We start from the raw sequence: 24,715 nt of genomic DNA, 5'->3' as shown, positions 1-24,715 counted from the left end.
AAATTATTTTACACACAGAATCTGGGTCGAACACATTACGTACGTAATCTGTAGAAATTTTCCAGTGATGTAGGCATAATTCATGAGATGATGTAGATGTACAGTCTGATATTAGAAATAAAACAGTTCTTTTTTCTAGACTGGGCAGTCAGCAATACTGTATTTTCAGGCACATTGGCTAGCTATTGAAGAGCTTCTTTTTTGTATTGGGCAGTGTCATCATTCTGACATTTGCTTCTTCCATTTTCCAGATGGTGTATTCTGAATGGTCCAAACATATTTATTTTAATGTATTTTTATAGCTTGTAGTTCTGTGACTGTCCGGTCTATTTAAGTCTGAAGATATCTATAAGCAAGCAGAGGGAATCAGTTACTGTGTGTGTGTGTGTGTGTGTGTGTGTTTAAACTTGTGCATTTGCACACAGCCTTTAAGAACATTGTAACTGCGTAGCATCTTAGATATTAATCCTTTAATTTTGTCCTGCACAAAGTAATCAGATTTTAACTATACAATTATACGTGCACACTGCTTTTTTTCCACACCAGAAATGAAAAACAAGCAAATAAAAAAACCCCACATTACCTGCATGTTGAAACTTTTATTAGGCATTTCTTGGAGTGAAGTGATACTATAATAATTATTTTTTTAGTATAACGTACTGCAAGTTTCCATGCTCGCATATTCAGTAGTTCTTTATCTTTGTATTTAAGGCTGCAGTATGTATTATTGTAACCTAGGACAGATTTCTCCTGTTTAACTTAGAAATTTATTCTAATACAAGACAAAAGCATTAAGACTGCTGTAAATCACCAGGATTTCCTGACGCTTTTAAGATTTAACATTGTAAGTTTTGCCTTTCTGCTTTATTGTCATTTTAGGTTGAATTGCTGGGTTAATCTATTATTTATTCTCTACATAAGCAATCAGAATACTTGCTTTGATGCTTCTGATTCAGAAGTTTGTAACGTAATAATCAGAGCAGACTAGAAGGAAGTGTCTTAATATAGGACTGGAGCTGATCTTGATCTTTTTATACTGAGTCCAGTTAGCCATTTCTCTCATGCATTAAACTTTTGAAGCTAAAAGAGGTGTCTAAAATGATTAAATTCTTCCAAGTTGTGAGGTGAGTAATCAGTGTGCAGTGCCAGCGAGTGCTAACTGCTAAGAAAGGCTTGAATAAGGTTAAAGGAAGCCTGGGCAGGTAAGCACCTAATTAGATGGAAGTGAGAAAGTACTTGGAAAAAACTGAAGTTCTAGCTAAATGGAGAAAACTCTGGCAGATAGAATCGTTAAAGTTGGAAAATACCTCTTAAGTTCATCTCATCCAGCCACCAATCCATCCCTACCCTGTCCCTCAGTGCCACATCCAACGGTTCTCGAACACCTCCAGGGATGGTGACTCCACCACCTTCCTGGGCAGCCTGTGCACTGCCTCACCATGCTTTCTGAGGAGAAATTGTTCCTAATAGCCAACCTGAACCTCTCCTGGCACAACTCTGAGGCTGTTACCTCTCATCCTGACTGTTACCTGGGAGAAGAGACCAACACTCACCTCTCTACAACCCCCTTTCAGGCAGTTCTGCAGAGTGATGTGGTCTCCCCTGAGCCTCCTCTTCTCCAAATAAGCCAAAAAAATGGTGGGATGTGGGAGAAGAGCTTTGATTAATTTGCTCAAAGCTCCCCCGAAAGCCACTGAAACAAAATTCCATTTTTTGCATGCATCAAGACTTGGTAGTGTTCAGAGGGCCTAGGGGTCGGTGAGGGGTAGGCGAGGAGTAGGTGAGGATTGCACAGCGATAACAAGATTTCTGTGGGCTTTTGTTGAATGATGCTGTATTGTTCTCTGTTGCGAAGATAGGAGGGAGTCACCTTGTAAAACCATTCTTAAGTGGGAACAGCAGCAGAGTCTCTCAGAAATTAGTGTGGCTGTAGATAGTGTTGTGACAGAAGTGTACAAAATGAGCAATAGCAAATTGCCAAGAATGTATGATATGCAGCGCAGAAAGCTGAAAGCTGGAATTAAAAAGGGGAACTGAGGAAGTACAGACAGAAGTCAGTGCCACCAGGATTGTTGTGGTTTACCCCCAGCAGGTGGCTCAGTAGCACACAGCTGTGTGCTCAGCCCCTCCCTGGAGGTGGAGAGAAAGTAGGAAAGATAAACCTGTGAGAATTCCTGGGCTGAGATGAAGGGTGAAGCGGAAGCTTCATGCTCAAGCAAAGCAGGACAAGGAATTCCTTTAATACTTCCCATCCAGCAGCCCAAGATCTAAGCTGAAGGACCTGTGCTTTGTTCAAGACTGTATGTCTTTATCTGATTAGTGGGATGTCTAGAACCCCTATGTTAGATTCAGTCCCCCTCCTTTTTTATTTTTATGTTGCATCATTCCTACAGAGCGAATTATTTCAACAGAAGAATTGTTGAAATCATCTCATAGAGTCGTCTGTGAAAATCATTTGCACATTTATATTGCTCCAGAGATGAAACTCTGTCAAAAAACCACTTTCTGCCACTTCTGCTTTATTCGCAGCTGAAGTATATCTTGCCACTTGTTTTCCTGTGTAATTTGAAGCTGAAAAATAATGAGGGTTTTTTTGTCTCCCTAAGAGAGCAGAACCCTTAAACAGATACAAAAATGGGCTTAGGAGTATTTTGTGAAAAGACTTCTTTCAGTCCTGGCACTCAGGAATGAAATTGACTTTTTCTAATAATATTCTTGACTTGGGGTATTCTTATTGCTGTAAACTATTTTATGGCTTGCCATATGTTTTGTTAGGTATTTAGAGAAAAACTAATTCTTGCAAACATTTTTCTTAGACAAATGCCACTTCTGTCCAACTTTCAGTCCCTTATAATAGCAACTAGCATGGCTGTCTTCTGAAGTTACCAAATTCTTTCTCTAACCTTTTTAGAAAGTCTGATTTTCGTCATTTCAACCCATGCGTACTTCTTTCCTCCAGTGCTCTGGGAAGATGGAGAAAATTAAGGGAATTCAGAGGTCAAAAATGTGAATGCTCTGAGTTGAGACTTGAGACATGCACTGCATCCCAGGAGCCTTCATCTTCTTGTTTCCTTTAAACTGGGATTATTGCAGCAGAAGTTTGAAAAGTTTGGAGATCTTCATATAGGAGCCAGTTCACATGTAACTAATGGAGAACAGACCTCACCTGTAGGCTCTGTGAAGTGCACCTGAATTCACCTGTGTATTTTAGGAGGCCAGCATACATGTAATGTAAACTGCAGCAGAAGCAAAGGGGAAACTGTAGACTTTTTACAATAAATCAGTAAAAATGAACAGACAGAATTCTCTGACAAGTTCTACTCCTGCCCCCCTGTAAGCCTGTAAAATGGAAAGGTCTCACTTTTCCTTGTGAAGTTTAAAAGCAATTCCTTAGTTTTTCGGTGAAATAGGAGCAACTGAAAAGTTTAGGCCAATTATGCAGAAACATTTGACAACTTGACAGAAGTTAATTCATTTATAATCTCAGTAATGTGAAGTGTGACTCATGTTCCTCTGATTTTTGTTTTTTTTCCCCAGTTTTACCTACTTTTCAAAACTCTATAAAAATACATATGTCTAAGTGTGCCTTACACTAAGTTGCCTGAAGTGCTTATAAATTAGGTGTTGGCAGATGACAACTCTTGTAGCTGGAGCGGCTCATCCAAATACAGTACCTGTGTGAGATGTGAACTGTAATTGGATTTTCTGATTTCTGAAACGTAGAATTATTTTTATGTATGAAAGGAATCTATGTGTATGCCTGAAGGTGCTAAGAACCAAGATTTATTTACTGTCATAGTTTCATCAGGAAGTTGCTCTTTGTACAGATGATAATAAATTCATTCAGTATTTGGTACTCGAGTGCCACGGATATCCCAGATGCAAAATAGCGAAAATACGCTGTTTGTAAACGTTCTGTTCAGTGTTTTAAGCTGCCATAACCCTGAGGTCAAATTAATGCGAACTTCTAGAGTCTTCAAAATGCAATTCTTTAGTGTTCCCGATAGAAGTAAAAAAACGTGAGTCTTGAAGAGACTTTGGAGTTCCCTTGAGCCACAGGTTTGGATCCACTCTTTTTCTGTAATTGAGGCAGGACGTAGGCATAAAGAACTAGAAGAGGAGAATGAAATCAAATGCAGTCTCCTCTCACTTTGAACTTCACCACTGGCACCTCACAGGTCTTCTGCACTGTGATGCCTTCTCCTTTTAGCTTATTTGTTTGATGGTAGATGCAAGGAACTGGAGAGATGCCATACTATTATACGGCCGTTTAGAGATGTATACTTCTTGCCAGCCGTAAGCATGCATTGCAGACCTGCTGTGACATATTACATGGGACATGTGGATTTGTGCCTCAAGTCACAGCAGCTGGCACCTTACTCTAACTTGGTCTTAAAAGCTCGGAGGTGGACAGCCTTGACTTACATGTGAAGAAGTTTAAACCAACATCTAACCGAAACGTTTCTTTTTCTAGTTCAGATATCCTCCTTCTTGTCCAACCCATGGTGGGAAGAAGCAGCATTTACTTCATCATTGCAGCTGTCTTTGGTATCTTTTGTCCTTTCCTCAGATTTTCCTCTCTGGTGGTATCTTTGCTCAGAGATCTGTTCTGGACTGCCCATCATTCTTTCTGCTTTTCATTGTAGGTTGCATCCATGCATTTTTCTTGAAGCGTTAGTAAATCAGTCTGGATAGCAGTCTCACAGCTGATGCCTGGACACTGCTAAGTTGGTACTGGAGATGTATCTCATAGGCAATGCTAGTGTATATGCAGGTCATACAGTGTTTCCTATTTTTGCTTTAATGTAATATTGACTTGCTAGTGATCTATTGCAATCATTAGCTGTTTACGTAGAGCTACTTGGTGATTCCATTTATTGCACATTTTTTATTTTTTAATTTTGATGCTGAAATACGCTATTTTTTTTCATTGTTTGAACTGCATTTTTTTTTTAAGGTGACCTTTTCAGGTCCACTTTGATTTGTGATCTGTGTCCATAAATTACCACAGCTCCTCCCAACTTTGCAGAATGGTTTACAAACTTCAGTGACTAATGAAGGTTGCAGAATGACATCAGATTCAGCCATAGCTGTTGTCTGGAATTAACTTTTCCATTATTTTGAGTTATTTTGCTGCTGCATCTATGAGTTGTGGATTTACAATGTAAAATGTTCCTACAAATTGCATGATTACATCAGCAGAAAAATGTCTGAACTTGAATTTAGACTTGAATAAAATTCATCTGAAGATAAAAATGAAGCTTGCCTGAATGGAAAAGTTCAGAAAAGTGCCTGGATGGAATGGCAGAATTAGTTTTAGTCTTGGATTGGTTTTGAATAGTTCTGCAGCTGTTCCTTGACATGGTTAAATTCACAGCATTTATTTTTGTTCATTGGGATAATTTTCCTGTTTATTTATTTCTTTGTAATTAGAATAATAAGAGACTGCTCACTCTTTTTCTGAGGTCTCTGGAAGAAAACCTAAAGTGACTGATTTTTTCAAGGCATTTCAGATATCTGTCAGGCCTTTGCATTGCATCCTGTATGGTGAAATATATTTTAGAGGCATGCTCATAGAAATTAAGACCTTGTTTCTTCTACCTTACAGGAAATGTTTTTACAGGCAAAATAAGGAGATACTTCAAGGGCGCCCTTAAAGCATATTTAATAACTGAAATGTATTTGTGCCACGGCTCCTGTTTGAAAGCAAAAGGATTTACTTGAGGATTTAATTATAGTGTGCTGATATCTGAGTTCTCATCACTGCTATTAAATATTTAGATTTAATATTTTCTTCTGACAATCCAGATTTTTCTGGCTTTGTTGTTTTGTTTTGGTGGGGTTTTTTTTGTCTTTTTTTTTTTTTTTTCTTTTTGGTTGCTTGATTTGCTTTTGGAAGAATGTGGGATACTGTATTAAAAAAATACACTTTTGCATCACCAATGAGGGGATTCAGTAATCGTGACGTAACCAACCTTCTTTGTAGTGGGCAGGTGTTTCTGTGAGACAGACCTAAGATTTAAGAGACCAACAGAGCTGTGGAGGTTGGCTTGACAAAAGCATAAGGGAACAAATCTATCCTTACTACAGCCAGGAGAAGTGCTTTTGCTGCAGTCTCATGATCAGTGCAGCTCAGCTCGCACGTGGTCTCACCAGCTACCTTGCGTCTTCCATTGCCAAAAGCTCCATCGAAACTGTTCATCTTCTGAGCTCTTAAAATCCAGCCATTTTTTGATAGCCTCTGAAGGAGGATAAATGTCACAGGAAACACAGAAAAATCAGACTTTTGAGCAGCTGAAGTGTGAGTTTTTAGTGCAAATTCACATTGAGCATTCTTTCTGTGGTTTTGGGTTTCGAGATCCTTCTCTCCTCCTTGATAGTTCTTATTATACCAGAAGCTTGCTTTGTATATGACTAAAATGTGAAGAAGTATTTCACTAGTCAAAACATGCAGATTATATGTGTGTACAGGTGTGTAACTTCCCATTGTAATGTTATTGAAGCTTTTTCAAACTGAACTATTCTGGCTGTCTTCACTGAGGCCTCGCAAATGCTTAAGCACTTGTTCTCTACCATCTTCAAGTATTGGGTCTGTTATTTCAAGTAATTGCTTAAGGCTTTCTTTTTCTTTTCCCACCATTTTTTTTTTTTTGCTGGGAAGATGCCTGACAGCAGCTGTTTCTTGTTAGTCTATCAAGAGAATCTCACATTTAAGACCGCGTGGATTTGTAGGGCTTATAATGCACTCCTAAATTCCAGTGGATGAATTTTAAACAAGGTAATTCGGTTCAACATTCATTTGGGAATCTATGTGTGCTTTTAGATGGGAAAGAGCTGCAAAAAATTATGCACTGTTCCTGGAGCTAATAATGAGAATAAAGCCCAAAGATACCAAAACTGGGAGTCTTGGAATTCTTGCTGATGGCTAAAATAGAAGATTCTACTTGATGGTTGGATAGCAAGGAAGGTTTTATCAATTCAGCAAAGGATTGAAATTGTGTTCTTAGGGGTGGTTATTCCAGAAGGGGCTGTTTCCCAGGTAGACAGTTATTGCTCAAGGTCGAATGACAGTCTTCTAGCTTATGATCTCACTTCATTACTTCTGTTGTATTAAATGTAAAATGGGAACTTAACCTCAGCCAACTACATTTATGGCTACTAGGAAGGATGTGTGTGATACCGCTAGTGCAGTGATGTCCCGTTGGATGCTCCATCCCTGGAGGTGTTCAAGGCCAGGTTGGATGCAGCCCTGGGCAGCCTGGTCTAGTATTTGACATGGGGATTGGTGGCTCTGCAGGCAGCAGGGGGGTTGGAGATTCATGATCCTTGAGGTCCCTTCCAACTCAAGCCATTCTGTGATTCTGTGTAACTTTTATGACTTCTTTGAGGAAAGGGACTTAGAGATAACAGAGAGACTTTAGTTACTTAGATCCAAACTGGAATAGTGTTTTCAAGAAAGGCAGTGTCTTTCTCAATAGGAGTGAAAAATGAGCATAATACAATGGTGAGATATTTGAGTTTTCGGTTGCAGGATATTTCACTTTTGTGAATGTGCCAGCGCTGTAAAAATGACACAGCACTGAGCTGCCTGCTTGCTGTCTCATGAAGCTAAGCTGACACTTAACAGAGGAATACTTCATTTTGTGGCCAGCAAGTTGGATGTAAGTTCACCAGGAGTTAATTACATCGCAAGGCTTTTTATTTTCTTTTCAGTAGTGTGACATAATAAGCAGCCTAAAATCTAGGAATATAAAGATACTGAGGCTCGAGACCAGTAATAAATGCGAAGTGCTCAGTTATTTTCATGTAGAAAACCGTGTAAATGAGTAGGAAAGTGAGAGCTTAGGCAGCCTGTATCACTTCTGGGCCCTTTGTTTTATTCCAACGAGAGTAAGCACGTATAGAAATATAAGAAGATAAAGAAAATGAATTGAGAGATAGAAATGGAAAAGGACAAAGAAAAAGTAGCTCATAAATAGAACTGTACTGTTTCTCATAGATAAAAGATTACTTTTTCTAGAGAATGTGCTCTGATTCCTGAGGAACTTTTTTCAAGGAATTTATCCCAGGAACCCGCTGTATAGTAAAAAACAGTCTGTCTGGTGTGGTGTTTTTTTGTTTATTTATTTTCTCCTGTAGATGACATGAGTGATAAATATAATGAATTTTTGTCCTTTTCTTAGGACAAACCTAAGGTATACATTTTGAGTTGTGTGATTTATGGCACTAATGGCTTTGCAGTTTATCAAAGCACCTTCTAGTTAAAGATACATGTAAAGATACCTTCATTGTTCCCAGAATGGTACTGCCAATAACTGAGTTTCTGTGATTGTTTTAGAGGTGTATTTGATGCTTCCCTCAAAATGGCTGGGTTCTATGGACTCTACACTTGGCTGACTCACACTATATTTGGGATTAACATAGTCTTCATACCATCTGGTAAGAATTTGAACAATTGTAATCTATTTATATGTAGCATTATGTAATTTTATTGTACAAGAGCAGTAGGATTAAATGTTGCTGACAGGATTAGTCCTGAAGTTATTTTTAGTGAACATTATATCAGAAACTGACAACTATCAGAATTGGAGTTGTGTATGAAACCTTAATGTTATTGATTTTTGCAAATGTCTCAATATAGTTTCTGACTACAGAATTGGGTTGGTTTTTATTTTTTGCTTTTTTTAATCATGACAGTCGAATCAGTGGACTCAGTAGATGATATGAACTTAATGAGTAGCTGTTCCAAATTTTTATCTTTATTATACCCATTCAGTACATAATTTCATTTTTATTTCCTGTTTATTATTCAAACAGACGTAGAAAGTACTGTGACAAGTTTAATACTTTTGTGTGATATGTAGGGATTCTGTAGAGCTTCTGATCATTAACCGATTCCTCCAAGTCTAATTCAAACTACCATAGATCAAATTAATCAGTTAATGATTGCTCTCTTATCTCTTAGCCATACTTTTTTCTGTCTTCATAGCATATCCCCAGAAAAATATTTTACTTCTGTTTCTGTTACTGGTTGTAATTTTCTTCCATTCTGTTTAGTCTGGATCTTTCCATAATTTATATGTGCTAAGTTTTTGGGATGCCTTAACACAGAAGGTTGTGGTACCATGGAAATGCTCAATAGAGGCATGCTTTCTATTCTCAGTGCTGTTTCCTGACAGCATTACCAGCCTCTGGTTTTCTGTTATTCCTCAAATTTTAGCTATGGAAATGGCTGCACGGTTTTCACTGAAAAATCTCTGTTCCTCTTTTCCCTCTATTCCCCTAAAAAAAAAAAAACAAAAAAAAACCCAAACAGCAAGCCACTTGCACCTTCATGTACAGAGCAACAATAAGGGGACCTACAAACAGAAAACAAAACAACAAATACAGCCAATAGCTGTATCACAAATTCCAGCTACCCTAAAGATATTGGTTGTTTAGTTAGACATACTTACATAATCATTACTTTCGTTCTGGCAACTTGCAAAATCTCGTTTTGTATTCTGTCTAATGAGGCTAAAAAGAAAGAAAAAAATAACCTTTTTCCTCTACTATACTCATTCATATTGGATTAAATTCAGATGACAGCAGTACTACGTTATTTGAGATTACAAGGAGCATTTGTATAAGCAGAAGGCAGTATGCCTGGTACAGACAAATATGTGCAGATATAAATACTTGAAGTCAGGGGTTTTACGCTTGCTTGGTTTCTCACAGTACAACCTACGTTGTAATGGCTGTCTGCATGAGGTCTGGTAAGTTACAGTGCTTCACTGAGAACTTCTGTTTGTATACTTTCTTGTGCACGTTTGCTGGGTCTGATTACATAAAAGCTTAAAATGCGAATGATTGATAGAACTTTAGTTTTTTCTTAATTGGAAGTAACTGTGACTGACAGCTGGTAAGGCTTTTCTGTATGGGGAATAGTTCCATTTTCTTGAATGTAGTTCTCTTTTTTCTTAATCACAGTTATAAAACAACAAGAGCCTTATGTGCTGTCTTTTCAGTATCTTATTTACAGCAGCTGACAGAAGTGAGACTACTGGTGTGGCAAAAGTCAGAATTTTTGTGAAGTATGTTTCTCTGTCTTTTTCTCACTCCTCTTTCTGTATTCTTTAGCATTAGCAGCAATCCTTGGAGCAGTTCCATTTCTGGGGACGTACTGGGCAGCCATCCCTGCAGTCCTAGACTTGTGGCTTGTGCAAGGAGAGGGATGCAAAGCCATTTTGCTCTTGGTTTTTCACCTGCTGCCAACCTATTTTGTAGATACAGCCATTTATTCAGATATATCAGGGTAAGTATATTGAAAACTTCTTAAGCTTACATATTGTAAAACTGCTTAGCAGTGATGCTTTTAAACTTACTTCTGTGAAGCTGCAGAGCAGTGCCTTGAAGCACAGAAGGACATGCAGTGGTACCGTGTCACAGTAAAACTGGCCTAAGTGCCATTACTTTTGCAGGCCTCTTTTCTGTCAGATTTGTCGTTTGGAATGTCTTGAGCTTGTTCTCAGTCAGCAAAATCAATTGCTTTGGCTGGTAAAGCAATTCCAAGTAAACTTAAGCTCTTTATCTGATTATTGACTAATGGTGTCTCTTGTTTTCCTTCACATCACTTAATGTCAGGTGATACTGCAGAGCAAACAGGAAATCTGTGAACTAGTTACGGACCTGAAAAAACTCCTATAATTTGTCAGAATAGGCTAAGAAAATTCTGAGAATTGTTTTGAAGCCAGCTTTCATGTTATGCCGCTATACCCCTGTGTGAGAAAATCTGTTGATTATCAGTTGATCTTTAAATGTGTTGAAAATCTGAATGCAGGGAGAGGCTTATAGTGAGACAGCATTTAGTTTTGCTTTCCTGTTCTGATAGGTGAGCACAGAAGATTTCTGGAAAAATCTTGCTAGGTGTCTGCCTGCATGTATTGACTTGGAATGCTTCCTGATTTCAGCTCTGAATAAAGAAAAGCTAACTCCAAACTGTGGAGACAGAGAGTCAATGTCTGCAGTTGTATCTAGAGTACCAGAAATGTTGCTGAAATGTCAACTGACACGTAATGCTGCTAAAATACCTCATGAATCCCTTCATGGAATTCAGATGAGAAAATGCTAGAGTTCTGCAGAGCTGACAAAGATATGAACTGTCAAAGTTCATATGTGCAAGATGTGTTCACAACCATGTACATTATAGATAAAAAAATGTGCTCTTTCTAGTCACTGCTTCAGTCTTGGTGATCAGAAGGTAGCCTAGTAGTAAACTATTTGAATTGAGAACTTGAATTCAGATTGTGAGTGCTCAACCAGTCTTTGCTGTAATTCATTATCCAGATATGGTTATGTGCTGGAACACATTTGTGTTAATTTGTATTGTAGTAAATTAATGTAGAATAAGAACATTAAATGTTTAAGTTCAGCATTAAGTTTGATTTTTTTTTTTGTCTTTTAACTTTAACTATAGTTAAACTAAACAGAGAACCTCGAGATGGTGAGATCAATATTAAGAATCTTTCATAGACTGTAGCAGTAGTTATTTTCCAGGAGTGAAAGCTAACAGGTGAAGTATAATCAAATTACATTTGTTTTCAACAACAAATCACAAATAAATTTAAGGCCAATAGCTATTTAACTAGCCAATAATTCTTCTACTTATTGAAATAAATTTTTGACTGTAGGGTTGCAGGCTCCATTCACCATTCAGAAAATATATGTGGCAAGAATAGATTTTCTAACAGTGGAGAAAAATTGTATTTTTACCATTACATAAATCTGCTGTCTTGCAAATTGGGTTAATTCTATTTGAAATCACTATAATTACGTTATGCAAGGTTTTCCAAATGTATTAAATATATATTGCAGTCCTACTTCATCAGGTGATATGTGGTCTGAATTGTCAAACTAGCCAGAAAAAAACTTGGAAGTGATGCAAGTGTTTGAAAAAATTATTCTAAGTTTTTAAAGGTTTATAAACTAACTGTGTGTCTTCTGCTGGAGAAGTATAAGATGTTAAGGTCGAGTCTGTCTTCTCAAAAAGTGATCTACTTGACCCTTCCAGTATGTTAAATTTGATCCAAGTAAGACATGATTAATAGGTGTGTATGATGTAGTAAGTCACTTTCTAAGACCTGATAGCGGCCTTTCAGGAGCCTCTAAAGGAGGGCTATAAGAAAGAAGAGGGTAGACTCTTCAGCAAGATCTGTTGTGATGGGATGATGGGAAATGCTTTCAGATTAAAACGAGGGAGATTTAGACTGGATATAAGGAAGAAGTTTTTTACAGTAAGGATAGTGAAGAACTGGAACAGGTTTTCCAGGGAGGTCCTTGGTCCTTGGAGACATGCAGGGTCAGGCTGGACAGAGGTCTGAGCAACCTGATCTAGCTGTATGTGTCCTTGTTCATTGCAGGGGGGTTGGACTAGATGACCTTTAGAGGTCCCTCAGATTCTAGAGGTCAGCTCAGATTCTATGATTTCATGATCTTATCCTGCACATAGTTATAGTGCCCATTAGGATTGCCAATGTGAGAGCTGGGTAGAAATCAAGACAGCGTTAGAAACCTGGCAGAAACTGTTCAGTTCTAAACTGACTGGTTAGTATTTTCATTGCATTACACTCAAAAGTTAGGGCAACTCTCTAAAAATTGGGTGCTCAGTTTCAACTGTAGGCTTTCTAATATAATTCCACAAACATAAATGTTCTAAATTTTGCTGTTTGCAAGCAACAATGAGCTTGATTTGCTAGGAATCCTGTGCAATTTCAGGTTTTTCTTACAAGAGGAGAGTTCAGATGATCCTTGTACCTTTGCTTGACCTTGTACCTTTTATTTCTTCTACTTCATTTGGGTCATGGACATGCCTGTTCTGGTGCTTTCCTAAAACAGGCACTATATTAGGTAGACTGATTTGCTTTCCTTGATAACTGAGTGGTGCAGTTGATATGACGGAAGGGATGCCATCCAAAGGGACCAAAGGAAGCTTGAGAAGCGGGCCCAGAATGAACCAGTGAGGTTCAACAAGGCCAAGTGCAAGGTGTTGCACTTGAGTCAGGGCAATCCTGGATATGTATACAGAATTGAGAAGAACTCACTGAGGGCAACCCTGTGGGGAAGGACTTGGGGGTTCTGATGGACAAGAAGCTGGACATGAGCCAGCAGTTTGCACTTGCAACTTTGAAGGCCAGCAGTACCCTGGGCTACATCAAAAGGGGAATGATCATCAGGGTGAGGGAGATGGTTGTCTTGCCCTGCTCTGCCCCATCTGGAGGACTGTATCCAGGTCTGGGACCCCCAGTACAGGAAGGATCTGGAACTATTAGAGAGGGTCCAGAGGAGGGCCATGAAGATGATCAGAGGGCTGGAATACCTCTCCTATGAAAAAAAGGCTGAGAGGGCTGGGCTTGTTCAGTGTGACAAGAAAAGGCTCTTGGGAGACTAAATTGTGGCCTTTCAGTAATTGGAGGGAGCATATAAACAGGTGGGAGACCGACTATTTACATGGACAGATAGCAATAGGACAGGGGGGGATGGTTACACTAAGAGAGGGAAAATACAGATTGGATATTTGGGGAAAATTTTTCACTCAGAGGTTGGTGAGATGCTGGAACAGGTTGACCAGAAAAGCTGTGAATGCCCCATCCCTGGAGATGTTCAAGGCCAGGTTGGGTGAGGCCCTGGGCAACCAGGTCCAGTGCATGATCCTGTGGGTGGCAACCCTGCACATGGCAGTAGTTTGGAAGCAGATGATCTTTAAGATCCTTTCCAACTCAAACCATTCTACGATTCGTAAATGATATATCCTGCCTTTTGTTCAAAAGACTAAATATTCTGATCATTGTCTAAATTAATGTCTCTGTTGAGGAATGCTCATAGTAAATACTGCTAACTGTCTTGAAATGTGAGAGTTCTTGACCGTGAAGCATGAATAGTCTTCATAAGGAATCATTTTTCCATTTTCGGAATGGAAATATTTTTGCTGATAACTCCTTCAGATCCCTGAAGGTGTTCAGTCAGACTGGATGGTGCCTGGGGTAGCCTGATCTAGTAGTGGAAAATGTGTGCCCATGGGAGGTGGAATGGAACTAATGAAAATATTGTTTGATATGTTGTGCGAATGTTGTACGAGATACAGCTTTGGGCATTTATGCAGTCATTCAAACAGCAGTTTAGTCTGAATATGGGTATCTATAAATAGATCACTTTATAAGATTAATGAAACTGTGTGATTAATCTGCATTTCAGATCTGCAATCAGTAGTATTGTTGTTTGTTGTTCTTGTTTTAACTTTATTCTACTTGTGCCCTAATTCCAGAGGTGGTCATCCTTACCTGACAGGTCTTGCAGTAGCTGGCGGAGCATATTACCTGGGACTGGAAGGAGCCATCATAGGACCAATTCTACTTTGTATACTTGTGGTTGCCTCCAACATATATAGTGCCATGTTGGTTAGTCCAACAAATTCAGTGCCCACTCCATCACAAGCAGCATGTCCACTACAGATTTACCGGTAAGCGTTGAATGTCTTACGTTACATATTGCAGTTTTCAAGTGGATCAGTGTATACCCACGTTGGTGGAGGGAATGTAAGCATGAGTTTGAGTATGTTTGTGCATCTGCACACCTACCCGTGTATGGAAATATTCAGAAGATGTTCAGCTTTTATTCTAGAAACATATTTACTGTAAAATAAGTAAACATGAAATGTTTGTTTAATATCTCTCAGCTTCTTACAGAAGGCTCCTTAAGAGAATTCATTAATAATAGCTTTGTATCTTATATTATGTGTGCTGCCTTTGTGCTAGAAGATAACTGATCATCCCTATTTCCCTGTTTATAATTATTATTCATGGATACCAGGTAGTGTTTATTGGTCTGAAAAAGAGACCTGTCTGCAGATACTGCACTTTGTGTGACTGTACTATACTACAAAGCATGCCATTATTCCATTAAAAGTATGGTCTTGATAAATCTCTTTATTGAAGTTACCAAATGTGGAATATAGAAATGTATTTCTAAACTGTACAGTTAAGGGATGGGATGAATAAATTCCTAATTGAATATTTAATTAGAGTTGGAAATAATGTAAAATTATTAATGACGGTAGGCATTGTAATGTCTCTACTGTCTTGTTTAATTACATAGGTTAGCTCATTACACATATATCTTAGAGATTATATGCTTATGAACAATAATCCTTTTCTTCATTCGCATGAATAATGTTGTCATCTTTCATATGGGTAATTTAGGAAAAAAAACACTAATGAACCTGTCTGTAGTCTCTGACTTGTGGATGTTATGTTCCTAGACTTACCACATACACTATACATAGAGCTTCTGGCAGTACACGCAGAATTTTACATCTGTTTTTTCCTGTGTAGTTTGTAGGGAATGAGACATTTGCAGTCACTCAACAAATTTGAGTCCTTTTTGTTTTTTTGCAGGTCAGCTAGAGAAAGTCCCGAGGAGACAAAAATGGCTGCTGAATGATGAAGGAGCTATGCTGCACCTGTTCAAGATGAGAGAATCATAGTTGGTCTTTCTTGAGCTCCCAACAGCCATGGCCTTTTGCCCCTCTGCTGGGGCAGTTCACAGGGATGCGTAGTTTGAGTGTTAGGAGACACCACTCCTCGAACATCTGCTGGCCTTACATTACTGTGCACTTTGCCTCTTTGAGAGAGAATGTCAACTTCCCATGGCTTTGCATACTAGCAAACAGTTCCACAGCCACCTTTGTAGACTTTCTGTCTTCTTAAAAAGAATGGCTAAGTGGAGAGATATATCCACTGGAGTTATCTGCTGAAATGACTTACTTGGCTTTTATTTATTGGATTATTTGTGTTATTAATTTGTGGTATTTTTAAAGAAAGCTAAGTCCAAAATATTTATTCTCTGTTGATCTGATGGCAACAGAGATGTAAACCACTCATTGTTAAATGAAGATTGAATACAATTATTTGCTGCTCCTTGAAGTATTTCTTTAGAGGTTTTGACCATCATCTCTAACTCATAAGAACAAATAAATGTTATCCCTTTATGAGCACTGAAATTTAGTGTTGTTGAAGACAACTATTTCTAGTATCTTCCTGAAATTAGTAGATGAACGAATCAAGAAATGTAAATTTTCGTCATTTAGAAATAGGACTTGTTTAAGTAGTTTAAATCTTGCCCTTATTTCTGCTCAAATCTGGTGATATTGTGATGTCTATTCACTGTCCAGTGGAGTCATAGTATCAACTAACTTTGATTAAAGGCCTTAACTACTTTAAACCTAAGGTAACGTACGGTTATCACATCTTCTTCCAATAATAAAAAGCTTGAGTGGGATTGTTTTATGTCAGTTTTCAAATGCTGTGACCAAGTGGCATTTACTTTTCAAACAAATATAAGTTTATTTCAAAAGAGGAAAGGGAAAGAGTAGAGATTTTGTTAATTATGTTGTAGAGTTGGTTTTTTTGTTACTGCTTTTGTTTTTCTCCTTGTAAGCCTCTGGCCAAATATCTTAGTGATTTATGCAGAGTTCTTAGATTCTAGAAATGGTATATTGCCTCGATCACAGAAACAAACTACTTCAGTGTTTTTCTTTCATAGGTAATTCTGCTGAAACTGCAAGTTTGGTGACGTTTAAGGCCTTTTGTGTTGGTTGAAATATTTTGACACAATGGATCTTTATACTTTTGCAAAGACAAAGTGTTTTTTTGGTGAAAGCTTCCATAAATACTAAGGCCCTTCATACAAAGTAGCAGTTGCACGTGCTTAACCAAAGAACCACCTTTCAGTTTCTAGTAACTTATCTTGAATTTAATTCAGTTTGATTGACAAGGTTTATACAGAATACAGGCATGCCTCTCATTTATTGTTTACCATAATGCAACTGTTGATACACAACATAATTTGCTAACTTAGCTACTGTGGTTTTAGTGATGAAATGTTATGCCAAAATGTGGGGTTTCAAGTGTGCTGGTTTGGGGCTTGCAGGCTTTCAAGTATGTGTTTGGAGGACAGGCTTGGGCTTGATTTAGTGGTTTGACTGGTGGTTTGGTGGTTCTTCGAAGTATGGAAGCATGTGAGAGATCTACACAGCAATTCCAACTAACTTAACGTGAAGAGTGTATTGCTTGAATTATGTAACCATCCCATGTTTTAATTTCCTTGGGTTTGTGGATCACTTCATCTTTAATAAGATCCATTTTTGTAATTGTTGCTGGGAAAGGAGGAGAATGACAATCTGAGGCTGCCCCGAAATATTCCTGCAGCATTCTAACCAATTTAAATGAGACCACCATGATACCTGGGAAACTTCTTTATTCTTGTTATTGTTTAGAATTTTGCACTGAAATACTTTCTTCACATTCTAACTTCATCTAGTCGGCATTTAAAGATTACTAGCAAGAAAGATGCGTATTTAATGTATTTCCGGTTTTCTGTTGCTTCTCTTTGCTCACTGGTCCAGACATTTAAATTGCCAACATTTTTTATCCCAGTTATTTCTGAGAAAGTCTTTTTGAATCCTAAGGCAACATAGTCATTTTAGAGAGTCGTCGTAAGGCAGTCTTTTGTTTGCTTGTTTTTAAGTTTTTCTCTCCTCCCTTCCCGTTTGTGTGACTGCCTCAGATCAAAGAAGGGACTCTACTACAAAGATTAAAATTGTATTTCGGTTATCTTCAGTACTGGCAAATTAGTGAAATCAGCTGAGAATGTACATTGCAGTTTGGAAATGTTCCTTTCCCAGATTGAAGAGAAATCATTTTCTAGGGAGGATTAAATTCTCACATAGTCTGTTAGCTTGTCCTCCTTTGAAATGAATCTTCATACTTGATGCTTCCTGTTTCAAATTCAACAAGGACTTGCCAAGGAGAACTTTCTGTAGTATAGTCTTTCTCAGGTAATATAGCTTAAGGGCCTCATGCTATGTGCTGTGTCTGATTTAGAAATAAGTTGTGTGGCTTGGTGATACAGCAACGGTATGCTGCCAAAAAGAAAAGAAAATGGTAAAGCAAATCTCCAATGAGACCTTCTTAGGATATGAAATATTCACTGAATTCTGACATATTTAAATATGTGTATATTAATATACATATGTATATATATGTGTATTAAAAATCATACTTTAGCAATGACAGTCTCTTTCTTAATGCCTTGTAGGTGAAAAGTTGATGGTCTTTAGCTTTGCTGTAAGCAGCCATTCCAGGGGCGGGTATTTACATGTACTTGGTATACTTAGTATTCAATTTAGAACAAAGACAATGATTTAGAGTTCAGAAGGGAATGCTTGTAGTAGTAAACCTGGGTGATACTGTCATGGTATTGCAAAGTACACTGATAATGTTTGTTATCATTCTCTGCTAGCTAATCAGGCTCATTGCAAGTAAGCATAGTGTCAAGAGGCTAGTGATAATTGCTTAACTGCTTTTGCACAGAGCCCAAGTTAGCCCTTTCTCCGCTTCCTTTACCTTAGCTGAACGCTACTGTACTGCAGCAGCACTTGCAGAAGTTCGTGTGTGCCCATTTACAGCCCAGCTTGTTAGCTTCAGGTCACTGTAGGTAGTGGCTTAATTGAGCACAATACGGCAAGTTGCAAAGGATGAGAATCTGGCACACTCTCATTTTGCCAGCTGTAGTACAAGACCGTGACTTCCAGCACTGTGCACTGATTGCTGTGCACTGTGACCAGTTGGGAGCAGTAATGGCTTATTTTGAAACACTACTTTAAAAAAAAAAACAACAACCAAGAAACCACAAAAAACGAAGTTTATTATTATAGTCATACAGTATGCAATACGTACATACAATATGCCCTTTTTAGAAATTAAATTTATGCCCATCTGTCTCATAACTGAAATAAGTCTGATCTTTGTGTACATGGTAGTATACAAGTTTGTTTCAACTATGATATCTTGAAGCTTGCCTGATTTCAAGGAATGTATGGATTTGTTTCAAGACTTTGGCGAGGAAGATGCAGTTTCATGTATTCTATCAGTGGTTATTGAATTAGGAAATCCAAAATCTGAATAAAAAAACAAAAAAGAGCATTGATTGTGAATGGAAGATTGGGTGCTGTTTCCAGAAGTTACTGATACCCACTATGTTTTAAACATATCAGTAACTTCTGAAATAGGTGTTTGGCTATAATGTTCAGTGTTTTTCAGAAAGCCTGAATATACAAAAGCCCAGTACCCCTGTAAAAGCAGTAGCAGAACTAAATTACTAATGCCGAATACTAGTGGCAGAATTCTGTACAGTGTTGTTTTCCCTGTGGACCCATACAAAGGATAGGAAAATAGCATTCTACAGAGACTCTGTGGCTTTGCATCAGTGGTAGAAGATGCTTCCACAACTGCTTTTATTCAGACACTGTGTTTCTATTTTATCAGCTTAGTTTTCTCAATATATGTAGTGCTACCTTTATGTAAATCGCTTCTGGAAACAGCCAAGCTTTTTTCAGAAGGTGCTGAAAACTGTTGGAATTGCAGTTAGCATTCATTAGATTTCGTAATGGAGGAGGCATTCTAAAAATGCAGTTGTTTTCCTTGCAGTTTGCAACTTGGCATGGAAAGATTAGTTTTCCAAATAAATACTCTTCATTGAAACCTGGCATCTCTTAACCATATGCACAGATCTTCTTTCTGAGTTCCATCTGGGCTTTTATTTCAAGGGTTTTATTACTATTTATGTCTTACACTTTTTGGTGAAGCATGCTTTGGCAAATCAATTCCCTTCTTATTTCTAGTTTACACTACTACACAACTAAATTTACCTAATAACAAACTTCATGGATGTTTGATCCTTAACCTATTGCTATTTTTCTATCCTTTTTATTAAAAGCCCTTAGTGCTTTATGATCAAAATCTCCAAAATAGCTTTTAAGTGAGAAAATTGGAAATTAAAAAAAAAAAAAAAATTGGAATGTAGAAAATGAGCTCGATATTTTGAAACCAGAAGCAGTGACAGAAGTGTTGATCATATTCAGGGATTCCATGTGGGTTTGAAAATGTGTATATTTATATGCACCATTATATAAATATGAGCAATCTTTCTCATATTCAGACTTCAACTGAAATTGTCTTTTTTTGGGGGGGGGAGAGGAGACAGGGGTCTTTTTAAAGATATCTGAGAACAAAACTGTGCCTGTATGTAGTGAAAGCAAGCACCATGTTCTAGAATTAATGTTTACTTTAAAGGAAGTTGGAGGGGAGCCAAGCAGATGCTGGTGGGATGACTAGAACTGTTTTGCTGCAGTTGATGTGAAGTTGGGAAAGACTGCTCTTCCATCTGGTAAGCCATTGCTAAGAGATCACTGGTCCTGGAAGAATTTGCACATATGCTGTTTTGGGGTAGATTCCCTGAAGGGCATGCTTTGGATGTCCATACTGAAATAGCATGTCCAATTCAGGAAGGAATAGCTAGTGGGCAAGTAAGCGCATCATAGAATCATAGAATGGCCTGGGTTGAAAAGGACCACAATGATCATCCAGTTTCAACCCCCCTGCTATGTGCAGGGTCGCCAACCACCAGACCAGGCTGCCCAGAGCCACATCCAGCCTGGCCTTGAATGCCTCCAGGGATGGGGCATCCACAACCTCCTTGGGCAACCTGTTCCAGTGCGTCACCACCCTCTGGGTGAAAATATCTTTATTGTGCTCTGCATATGGATGAGTCCAAACGAACATAATTGGTGTTTTATTGAATTAGAGGTTGTTTTTTGAATATAGAATTATGTAGCAATTCAAGAACTAGGTTTGACTCAGAAGCAGGCATATTTGCTTGCAGCAGGATGCGTTTGCTAGCTAGTAAATGCAGCTTGATCACTCAGGCATCCACATACATATCTGAAAGATTTTCAGCATCACGATTTTAGAATAAAAATACTGATTTATTTTCCTAGCCTCACTTTTTGCTTCTTGACTTTGAATGAGAACCTTAAGTCGTAGTCACTTCTCATGGTTTGTTGTGGATTAAGTGTAAGAGGCGTCACAAAACTAAAAAGTAGCCGCAGAGCAGAATTTCGTTAAGCTTAAGAATTGTCAGCCAGACCGTGCTTTTGGAAAAACATCATCCAAATTTTTGGCTTCCTTTCTGCTAGTCGTAGCCTCAGACTGATGCTTTGTGAGGAAGTATCAGTAAGAAAACAACAACTTCATGTTGTTTGTAACTATCTGGCTGGATAGTTCAGTGTTTTCAGTTTCCACCATCATTGCTGGTATATTCTGCAAGCAGACAAGTTGTTCAGATTGTTACCTTTAAAAATAAAGACTGTGTTACAGTGATGGCTGGAAATAAGCTTTCTTTACTAATACAGGATCCTTACCTGTACGTTAGTTAACTAGTGTTTGATGTTTTGGTCAGAAGAGTAGGGAAGTTTTGTTTTTTCTCTTCGGTAAATTTCACCAAACCAAATCCAGAGAAACTTGTGACATTGTGTGCACAGACTGGCTAGATCCTGCTGCAATCTAGAAGCAGATCTGTTGCGTTACAAAGCACAGGTTGTTCTAATGTGTGCATTTCTAACCAGAACTTGGGTGGATTTGGAGCAATAACTTCTGTCTGTTGACTCAAATTTGTCTGTAAATGTACACATGATACAATTTCAGAATGGAACTATGTTTGTGACTAACGTTACCATAGTTGGTTTTGGTACAGTGCCTGTTTTTGCATGTATAGTATTGGAAAAATAATCACTGTGTCTGTTGGTGGTGGAACACAGAATGTGGTTTAAGGTTGAGAAGTACTCATGTAGACAGCAGAGGTATTTCATTAATTTTGATTGTATGCACCAGTCCTCTTCCTAATAAAGGGTTTTTTTTTGTTTTTTTTTTTTTTTTGTAGTGGGTATAAGAAGCTTTTAACTTAATATTGTGTTCACACTGCAGTCCTTTGTAAGCACAAAATGTTTAATATATTTTGAAATAAAATGCTATTGAAGAAAACAGAGTTGGATTTTAATGATGGAGTCTTTGGTCTACAAAAGCAGTTAATCTGGTGAAATCTGAGGCTCGCTTTAGGTGAAGCGCAGACATGGCAGTGGATCACTGAACATCACTTCCTTCACTTCCATACTTCCCTTTCTTCTTCGCTTTTCCCACTGTGAGGCATGTGCCTCAGCAGTAACTCTGGTTGGCTTGGCTGCCTGCAGTGGTGTGACTATGTGTCCAGACCTTATGAAAGCTTGCATTCGGCAGCTGAAGGTAATTCAAGTTACTTTCATTACGGCTTACTCTGTGAAATGGAAATGATCGTTGGTGTCTAAGCACAATTTTAGCTCATTCTATTGACTATAAAGCAAAAGTGATCAAATCCTTTTCGCATGACTGCTCTCTTTGTTTAGAAAGAGGTATGGCTGATGTTCCACTCAGCCTTCTCACTGTGCTTTGGCCAGACTCGTTGCCCTCAAGTAATTCATATAGCACGGTCCATTTTAGTTAATGTCTCTTTAAAGAAAGATGAATGATATTTAGTTCTCTGAAGGAATCAAACGATATTTATTTCAGTGTGGGCAGGGATTTGGGGCGATTTTTGCTAGCAATGTAATAATGATTTTTTTAATGTTACTTTATTATGTTTGAAAACCGGGGCTTCCAAGATGCTCAGAATTCGGTAAGTTGGAACCAAGACAAACGTACCTGCAAGCCTGTAGCACATTGTGCAGAGCTCATGCACTTCTGAAAGAACTCCTTTGTTTTCACTCTTTTTTTTCTCAATTTTTTTAAATAGTTTTAGTGCACAGATTAAGAGCAAATTCCTGATTTTTCTCATTCTCAGCACCAGAGCAGAATGTTTTAGCACTGGTGAAGGGGCCTGTTTGCTCAGTCTTAGCTATTTCCTCAGAGCGCATCAAGAGGTGTAAGTGCAATATAACTTGCTAACACTACAGTGTGGGAGGCTGGATGATATGAAAGAATGATCAGGCAGATAGAAAAGCTGAAAGAGTGCTGAAATAAATATGTTATTGATGTATTTTGAGCTCGACCAGAGAAATCATTTAAAACATAATGGTTTCATTGTAAGAAGCTCTCATCATTTTCAAACTACAGATGTATTTCTTGTAGAATTCAATTGGATTGTTAATGCAAGTAAAGATTCTCTGGTACAGTCATTTATATTGTAGTTAATTTGGCCCATACTGATTCCCTTTTTAATTTTTTTTTTTTAATTGGTCTTTTAACTTCAGAACAGAGTCAGCTTTGCCTACACAGTGTTTGTTACAACTCCCCTTATGCTCTTGAGGAGGTCATGCATTGAATATGTGAGCCTCGAAGGGCCTTACCACCTCCATTGTCTCCTCAGTTCTGCTTGTTGCAGCTTGGTTAGCATTAAACATTAATTGCTGGGGAAGAGGGAATAAAAGCTTCTCTGTCCAAAAGTTTAAACTGATAGCACTTAATTGAAAAGTGGCAGGAAATCTGTGGCAAGCAGCTGATTGCTACTAGCAAAGATGAATCCATTGTCTCTTAGGGATTCATGGAACGGTTTGAGTTGGATGGGACCCTTAAAGATCTTCTAGTCCAACTCTCCTGCAATGAACAGGGACACCTGCAGTTAATGGGAACTAAAGCTGGAAGAGTTGCTTTTACTACCAGTTGGTTTCTAACCCGTGCCCCAAAACTCTCCTCAAGTTATCTAGTGGCATTTGAATTAGCTCTTCCTGCTGAGTGAGGCCAAACTATGCAATTGCTTCACTGAATAAGTTTTACTGAATGTTGGTAAATTTTTCTGAAGATTACTTTCAACTGTTCTCACCCTTACCTTTTTGGAAGACTTCAGTGATACATGCAGTGCAGTTACGTTTTTGCAGTTGAGCAGCGCTGAAAGCTAATAGTCGGTAAGATTATTTTTCATCTTGAGAACACTGAAGTCCCTTGTTCACAATGCAATTGCAGTCTTTTGGCTTTACCACTTGTAAAAATAGCAATTATCATTCTGAGAAAAAAATTCCCCAGAGACTCAAGTATTTATGTCTGGTTGACATAAATCCAAGCACACAGTGAATGATAATAAAGAAGATTGTACAAAGAGTGAAAACAGTTTGGGAAACCACTGAACTGATATCTCATGCTGCCGTTTAAAATTTCACAAGGTGACTGAAATGTGTAATGTTTACATAACTTATATAAAGAATTGAGCTTGCATATTAAATATTAAGTTTATTCTTCCCTTTGATTGGAGGATGTTTAATTCCTTTGACATAACTTTGTGTCAAAAGTTAATAGCTCTCTTCCTCCATCCAAATCAGAAAGAACTCCATGCTAACTACTTTCCTACATAAATTTACAACAAAGTTCACACTGTGTGTCACAGCAACTGGTTCTTTGTTTCTTTGCATGAGATAATCTGCCATTATTTGCATGGTGAGAGCCTCAAATATTTGAGGATGCAATTCCCTAAAGTTCTGCATATGTATATGAATATGTATCTTCTTTACAAAGAGAGTGGTGAGGTGCTGGAACAGGGCTTCTCAGAGAAGTTGTGGATGCCCCATCCCTGGAGATGTTCAAGGCCAGGTTGGGTGGGGCCCTTGGCAGCCTGGTGTAGTATTAAATGTGGAGGTTGGTAGCCCTGCAAGTGGCAGGGGAGTTGGAGCTGGATGAACCTTGAGGTTCCTTCTAACCCTGGCCATTTTATGATTCCTCTTCAGTGTAACTGGTTTTCAGAGGTTGAAGGCACTTGCAGTGCATGCAGGTGAACACCGGGGTCCAAGTTTGTACTAACACCTGCGTTGTTGTTTTTGTTTTTG

The 24,715-nt window shown here is 38.2% G+C and overlaps 1 protein-coding gene across 3 annotated transcripts in view; it reads left to right on the top strand.

Annotated features, from left to right (window-relative positions):
• TMEM245 (transmembrane protein 245) overlaps positions 1-21,911 on the top strand; it is an 83,987-nt gene extending 62,076 nt beyond the window's left edge. For 2 of the 3 annotated variants that reach the window (XM_085220530.1, XM_085220531.1), the window contains 4 exons: positions 8,339-8,439; positions 10,120-10,294; positions 14,300-14,494; positions 15,429-21,911. In XM_085220530.1, the coding sequence (XP_085076656.1) occupies positions 8,339-8,439; positions 10,120-10,294; positions 14,300-14,494; positions 15,429-15,474 (517 nt within the window). In that variant the 3' untranslated portion in view covers positions 15,475-21,911. Of the gene's footprint in view, positions 1-8,338; positions 8,440-10,119; positions 10,295-14,299; positions 14,495-15,428 lie in introns of those variants that run through there. The other variant, XR_014882369.1, reaches the window with a different exon arrangement.
• The last annotated feature ends 2,804 nt before the right edge of the window (positions 21,912-24,715 follow it).

This window comes from Meleagris gallopavo, chromosome 3 (assembly GCF_905368555.1).
Source record: "Meleagris gallopavo chromosome 3, MGAL_WU_HG_1.1, whole genome shotgun sequence".
NCBI classification, from domain to species: domain Eukaryota; kingdom Metazoa; phylum Chordata; class Aves; order Galliformes; family Phasianidae; genus Meleagris; species Meleagris gallopavo.
This window is presented reverse-complemented; position numbering and strand designations above follow the sequence as displayed.